Genomic DNA, 7,500 nt, shown 5'->3' on the forward strand with positions numbered 1-7,500 from the left:
CATCTATATTTATATAAATTAATACACATTAAAATAAACAAATATATATATATATATATATATATACATATATACATATATATATATATATATATACTTACAAGAAAAGGTTTATGATTGAAGACATAATCTCTTCTCTTTAAAAATTTTTGAGGGTTGTTCAGTGCTTGCGGCGTCCAGGGAAGAGAAAAGTCTTTGGGCCGCAGGTGAAGAATAAAAGATAAGACAGCACGTAGCTTCTAAGAAGTCAGCAAACATAAATATAAATATAAATATAAATATATATATATCTTTGATTAATTAATTAATTAATTAAATTAAATTAATTAGTTAATTGATTAAAAGCGCATGCAAACAGTCTTTATTGGGATGATGCCCCGCTGGTCTACTCAATTCTCTATTTATTTATTTGTCTCCTTCTCTCTCTTTATGAAGTATATTTGTCTCTCTCTCTCTCTGTCCTTGTCTCTCTCTCTCTTTGTCTCTGTCTCTGTCTCTCCTTCTCTTTCTCTCTGTCTCTCTCTGTCTCTCTGTCTCTGTCTCTGTCTCTGTCTCTCTTTCTGTCTCTGTCTCTGTCTCTCTCTGTCTCGCCGTCTCTGTCTGTCTCTCTATATCTCTCTGTCTTACTTTCTCTCTATTTGTCTATTTCTCGCTGTATTAGAAGCATGTGCATATTAGTATAGACAATAAAACATATCCATATATAAATAATCGCAAACGCAAGCAAAAAATATACAAATTAATAAACAAATATATATATATATATATATATATATGAACAAACAAATAAAATATATATATATATATATATATGTGCAAATGCATATAAAGACAAAAATGCACATATATACCTCCAAATACATCGAGATGCATGCGTATACATAAATGTGCGTATGCATATATATATATATATATTTGTATATATATATAATATATATATATATATATATATACATATGTAGATATATATATATATACAATATAACACACAGATATTTACTTATATACATATATAAGTGTATACACGCACACGAAAAATATATATACACATATATTTATATATATTATAAATATATATGTATATAAGATTAACTTTATCTGCCTCTGTAAACAATAAAGGTTTACATATTTATATGCATCTATATAATATATATCTTCATATATATATAATATATATCTTTGTATATATATGTAATATATATTTATTATTATTATTATTATATAATATATATATTATATATATATATTATATGTATGTATATATATATATATATAATAAGACTAACTTTGTCTGCCTCTGGGCTGACAAGGCCTACAGCCTCTGCTAAGTCTTGAAGTTTAAATTTATTGATGAGAATGCCTTCGTGAATACAGAAAGATAAATATGAAGCAACACGCTGAGCCCAGCGATGCAGTATCATCGCTGCATCTGATTGGGGTGTACATGCATCTTCTTCATTTGATATCGACAAATAACTTTCGTTCAATGCAACGCCAGGTAAACGAAGTGCGTCTTCTATCCCTACACACAAATAAATACACAAATATATATATATATATATATATGTATATGTATATGTATATGTATAGATATATATAGATATAGATGTATACAGATGTATATAGATGTATGTATATATATACATATTTATATATATACATATATATATATATATACATATAGATGTATATATATATATGTATATAGACGTATATAGATATATATTATGTATGTATTTATATTATGTGTATATCCAATATACATATATATATATATATATATATAGATGTATACATATATATATATATATATATATTATGTAAGTTTTAATTGATATTATATTTATATTTTGTATATATATATATATGTAGGTAATTACGGCACAAATAATATAAACATTAACACATATTTTAGTTTTATTACAGATGCATATATGCATATGTATATATATGTAGCAGATACAATACATATATATGCATGTACATGTATATATATATATATATATATATACATATATACATAATGCTAAAAGCAAATGAGTAAGTGCAAATAGAAGCGTTAGAGCCCATCCAAAGAAGAACTTTAAGCAGCCCTGCAGAAAACAAGCGTGACCAGGGTTTAGGGTTTAGGGTTTAGGGTTTAGGGTTTAGGGTTTGCCTTCTCCCTGGCGAATTATCTCGTATGCAACCTCCATGGGGTCATCTACAACCGCCACAGACGACCCCACAGCGTCCAGCAGATCTGCACACAAACCCCTATATTAGGGTTTAGGGTTTAGGGTTTAGAGTTGAGGAGCGAAAAATGCCGTTCCCTTCAACACCCCTAAACCCTAAACACTAAACCCTAAACCCTAAACAAAACCCCTCATATAAAACTAAAAAAATCAGTTTATAGCTGACCCGAAGGTAACAAACATTCAGGCTAAATAAGCCTAAACCCTAATTTTAAACCCCTGAACCTTAGGGTTTGGGTTTAGATATTAGGGTTTAGGGTTTAGGGTTTAGGGTTTACCATCGTCAGCCAGAACCCCTTCATTTTGCAAAATAGCGAGGATGGACTTGAGGAAGATTTTAGCCGGGCCGATCCACTTGGGCTGCGCAACACAGAAGGGTTTAGGGTTTAGGGTTTAGGGTTTAGGGTTTACGGATGCCACGACTGTAAACCCTAAACCCTAGCCGCAAGAGCAACACCGCTCGCCTCTATTCTACCTCAGCCGCTAGTTAGTTAGCTAGCTGGCTAGCTAGCTAACTAGCTAGCTAGCTAGCTAGCTTTAGAGAGCCGCACGTAGCTAGCTACACCCTCGCTACCTATCCATCTACCTATTTAGCTATCTATCTATCTAGCTAGCTAGATAGCTAGCTCTGTAGCTAGCTAGCTACCTATCTGCCTATCTATCGATCATTCTATCCATCAACCTATCTCCCTATCTATCTATGTAGCTAGCCAACTAGCTAGCCAAGTAGTTACCTAGCTAGCTATCTGTGATAGATAGATAGATAGCTAGCTAGCTATCTGTCTATCTATCTATCACTCTATCCATCAATCTATCTCCCTATCTATCTATCTATCTGTCTATCTATCTATATATCCAGCCAGCTAGCTAGCTAGCTAGCTAGCTAGCTAGCTAGTCGTATGGGTGGGTAGCTGACGGTTAGTCTGCAGTTCATATAGAGCCAATGATAAGCTTCATCATGCAGCAAGAGAGCATCTATCTTTGCTTGCAGTATATCGCGGGTTGCGCAGCTGCACAAACTTTCTGAAGAAATAGAATCTGCTATGAACTCCGCCTCCCGCAACAAGTCATCTTCTTTCAGGTGAAACTCTGCACATACACCCCAAACCCTAAACCCTAAACCCTAAACCCTAAACCCTAAACCATGAACCATAAACCATAAACCCTAAACCATAAACCATAAACATAAACCATAAACCCTAAACCATAAACCCTAAACCCTAAACCCTAAACCCTTGAAATCTAAGGCGCGGATGTTCATTCTGCTGTTGTAAGCTCCGGCGGACCAGAGACCCACTAAACCAAATTAGGGTTTATCTTTATAGAGAAATAAGGGTTTATCTTTATATAAATAAATTAGGGTTTAGGGTTTAAGGTTTAGGGTTTAGCGAACCCTTTTGGTCCTCGTGTGATATTTTGTAAGTCAAAATCATATCCTGACATCCGTCCATAGTTGGTGGGGTGTCTGTACACCTCAGCGCAACAAACACACAAAGATATGCATGCACATTAAGCACAGTCACCAGCAGGTGCAGCTGCAGCTGCAGCAGCAGCTGCTGGTGCTGCTGCAGCAGGTGTTGCTGGTGCTGCTGGTGCTGCTGATGCTCGTGCTGCTGCTGCTGCTGCTGCTGCTGCTGCTGGAGCAACGAGCAGTAAAACAGCAGCAGCAGCAGTACCATAGCAGCAGCAGCAACAGCACTGCCGGCAGCGGCAGCAGTGTTAACAGCAGCAGCAGCAGAAGCAGCATTAGGAGCAGCAGCAGCAGCAGCAGCAGCAGCAACAGGAACAGCAGCTCTTACACATTCGTCTCAGGACGATGGCGATGATGTTGGCCTCTTCGTTTCGCACCCACAGCTGCGTAGCCACAGTGCAAACCCTAAACCCTAAACCCTAAACCCTAAACCCTAAACCCTAAACCCCTATTAAACAGCAAACGCTCTCTCTCCGTTGCAGACCTCTCGAATTTAGAGTTTAGCATTTAGGGTTTAGGGTTTACACCTAGGGACTGACTGCCGGCACGCGTAGCTCCTGGTGTTAAGAGGACCTAAACTAATGAGGGTTTAGGGTTTAGGGTTTAGGGTTTAGGGTTTAGAGGACCTGCCAGCCTGTCCACTGCGCTGCGTCATCAGCTAAATTCATTTTCTTGGTGTACGAACAGCTCCGTAAGAGAGCAGCAAAAGGAGAAGCATCGAGCAGGGCCCTTCTAAACCCTGCAGCAGCAGCAGCAGCAGTAGCAAGCAAGCACGTGCAGCAGCAGCAAGTGCAGCAGCAGCAACAGAACAAAAAGCATTTGCGCTGACGCAACAGGTGGCTGTAGCGACGGGCAGTAGCAGCAGCAACAACAGCAGCAGCAACAGCAAGCACAGCAGCAGCAGCATCAACCACAGCAGCAGCAGCAGCAATCGCAGCAGCAGCAGCAGCAGCAAGCAGACCTGCAGCAACATGAGTGACGTCTGCTCTTCCTAGAGGAGCGAGGTCTGTAACAGAAAGAGGCATCAGCAGCAGCAGCTGCACTTCCACGCCGCGTGAATCCACATAACAACCCGTCTGCAGCGCTGCTGTTACCTGCAGCAGCAGCAGCAGCAGCAGCAGCAACAGCAGCAGCAGCAGCAAACGCAGCAAAAGCAGCACACATGTAGCTAGAAGCATCACCTCCATAGAAGCAGTCGAAGCAGCTGAAGGAAATCCTCAAGTGCAACAGCAGCAGCAGCAACTACAGCAGCAGCAATAATAACTACTGCAACACCAACAAATGCAGCAGCAGCAGCAAGAGCATCAGCAACAACAACTGCAGCAGCAATAGCAGCTGCAGCAGCAACAGGAGCAGCAACAACAACAGCAGCAGCAGCAGCAACAGCAGCAGCAGCAGCAACAGCAGCAGCAGCAGCAACAGCAGCAGCAGCAGCAGCAGCAGCAACAGCAATAGCAATAATGAAGTACCCCTGCCCTGTCCTCGAAGTCCTTATACAGCATAAATGTATAGCCATCGTACGACACCTAAACACAAACAAAAACAAAAAAATTATATTTATCTAACATTAAATAAATAAATAAATAAATAAATAAACAAACAAATAAACAAACAAATAAACAAACAAACAAACAAACAAACAAACAAAGAAACAAGCAAAGAAGAAGTAAAAGATATACCTGTTGAGTGCCGATGAAGGGCTGTATTTTGAGGTTAAGATTATCCGATTGATTAAATAAATAATTATTTTCTTTATGATTATTGTTATTATTATTAACATTGATAATATACACCGGAAATACAGACGAGCGTCCTCTTCTTAATATAAAGTCTGAGCACCAAGCAGACTCTAACCACTTCAATAAAGTGTCTCTGTCTCTAGTTTCAATCATTAAAGGAGACACTTCATTGCTGCTGCTGCTGCTGCTGCTGCTGCTGGTGGTTGCTGCTGCTGCTGATGCTGTTTGCTGAGGATAAGGGTATATATACAGCCGCCAGTCTACTGCAGCATCTACAACAACTAAATGTATCTGAAAAAGCATTAACTCTCCTCCTGTAAACAAAGAAGACAGATTCTTTTTTAAGAAATATATTGCTTCGCTCCCAACGCAAACAAACAAACGTCTAGATTTGTTCAAGTGCTCAAGGCGGCATAAACAATAATATAAAACTCGCCCTCCGCATATATCTGACAAAGCGCTCAGCACTGCCTTCTCAGACATCTCCGCCTCCTGCTGCTGCTGCTGCTGCTGCTGTTGTTGTTGTTGTTGTTTCTGCTGCTCTTGCAGCTGCTGATGCTGTTGCTGCTCTTGCAGCTGCTGATCTTGCTGCTGCTGGTGCTGCTAATGCTGCTCGTGCAGCTGCTGATGCTGCTGCTCTTGCAGCTGCTGATGCTAATGCTGCTGTTGCTGCTAATGCTGCTGGTCTTGTTGCTCCTGCTGCGCTTGTTGCTCCTGCTGCTGTTGCTGCTGCTGCCCTTGCTGATTCTGCTTTTCTTGTGGCTGTTTCTTCTACTGCTAGTGCTGCTGCTGCTGCCGCAGCGGCAGCTCTTGCTGCTGCTGCTGTTGCTGCTGCTGTTGCTGCTGCTCTTGCGGCTGCTGCTACTGCTGCTGCGGCTGTTGCTGCAGCGGCTGCTGCTGATCGTGCTGCTGCTGCGCTTGCTGTTGCTGTTGTTGCGGCTGCTGCTCCCCCTCGTGCTGCTCTTGCTGCTGCTCCTCCTGCAGCTTTGGCCGCTGATCTGGCTGCTGCCGTTGCTGCTGCGACTGCTCTTGTTGCTGCGGATATGGCTGCTGCTGCTATTGGTGCTGCTGCTTTTGCAGCTGCTGTCCCTGCTGCCGCTGCTGCTGCTGCTGTTGCTGCTGTTGCTGCCCCTGCTGATACTGCTGCTGCCGTCGTTGTTGCTGCTGCTTATGTTGCTGTTGCTGTACTTGCTGCTGCTGCTTCTTATCGGGGTTGAGCTTACAGAAGGCTTGCTGCTTCTGTTGCTGAGTAAAACATTATACACTGAACCGGGTCCGGATAGAGATGATACTTCATGTGCTGCTTCTGCTGCTGCTGCTGCTGCTGCTGCTGCTGTTGCTGCTGCTGCTCTTGATGAGAGTGGTCCTTCTGGCGCTTACTTGAAGAGGCTAGATAGCTTCGATCCTGCTGCTGCTGCTGCTGTGTCTGCTGCTCGTGATCCTGCTGCTGCTGCTGCTGCTGTTATTGCTGCTGCTTGTGCTGCAGCTACACTCGCTCCCGCTGCTAGGCGGTTGCTGCTGCTGCTGCTGCTGCTGCTGTCGGCTGGGCGTTTACACCTGCTGGAGCCCATACGAAGGTGAAGGGTTTTAAGGCCTTCTGCTGCTGCTGGTGCTGCTGCTGCTGATTTGAGATGTGTGGGGGCAGAGCTGCGGTGTACAGACACCTGGACCACTTGCAAACGGTCGTGCTCAGCAGCAGCTGCTGCAGCTGCTGCAGACTGCAGCAACAGCAGCAGCAGCAGCAGCGACAACTGCAGCAGTATAAAATACAGCTTCTTCTTTCTATTTGCAGCTATTAATCTTCTTCTGAGTTGCTGCGGCAGCAGCAGCAGAGGAGACCATCAGCAGCAGCAGCAGCAACGCCTGAGACCGTCAGCAGCAGCAGCAGCAGCAGCAGCTCCAGCCCGTGCTACTGCTGCTGCTGCTGCCCTGCGGGTGTCTTCTTCTTTGTATTTTTTAATTATTATTTAATAAATATAAACAGAAAATTAAATATAAAGACAAACAAAGCAGCAAGTGCAGCAAAACAAAATAGCAGCTATCATCGCTGCTGCTG

General features: G+C 42.1%; 1 protein-coding gene across 1 annotated transcript in view; it reads right to left on the reverse strand.

Moving 5' to 3' along the window:
* Positions 1–2,282: 2,282 nt before the first annotated feature.
* EAH_00052880 (hypothetical protein, conserved) overlaps positions 2,283–7,500 on the reverse strand; it is a gene marked incomplete at both ends in the record, with an annotated part of 9,433 nt that continues 4,215 nt past the window's right edge. Inside the window, 10 exons of the mRNA XM_013391109.1 lie at positions 2,283–2,312; positions 3,151–3,323; positions 3,628–3,699; positions 4,034–4,088; positions 4,332–4,444; positions 4,667–4,799; positions 5,175–5,231; positions 5,484–5,536; positions 5,926–6,689; positions 6,825–7,162. Of these exons, the coding sequence (XP_013246563.1) occupies positions 2,283–2,312; positions 3,151–3,323; positions 3,628–3,699; positions 4,034–4,088; positions 4,332–4,444; positions 4,667–4,799; positions 5,175–5,231; positions 5,484–5,536; positions 5,926–6,689; positions 6,825–7,162 (1,788 nt within the window). The remainder of the gene's footprint in view (positions 2,313–3,150; positions 3,324–3,627; positions 3,700–4,033; positions 4,089–4,331; positions 4,445–4,666; positions 4,800–5,174; positions 5,232–5,483; positions 5,537–5,925; positions 6,690–6,824; positions 7,163–7,500) is intronic.

The sequence above is a fragment of the Eimeria acervulina genome, genomic scaffold, assembly GCF_000499425.1.
Source record: "Eimeria acervulina Houghton genomic scaffold, Eah_scaff959, whole genome shotgun sequence".
In the NCBI taxonomy this organism is placed as follows: Eukaryota; Apicomplexa; class Conoidasida; order Eucoccidiorida; family Eimeriidae; genus Eimeria; species Eimeria acervulina.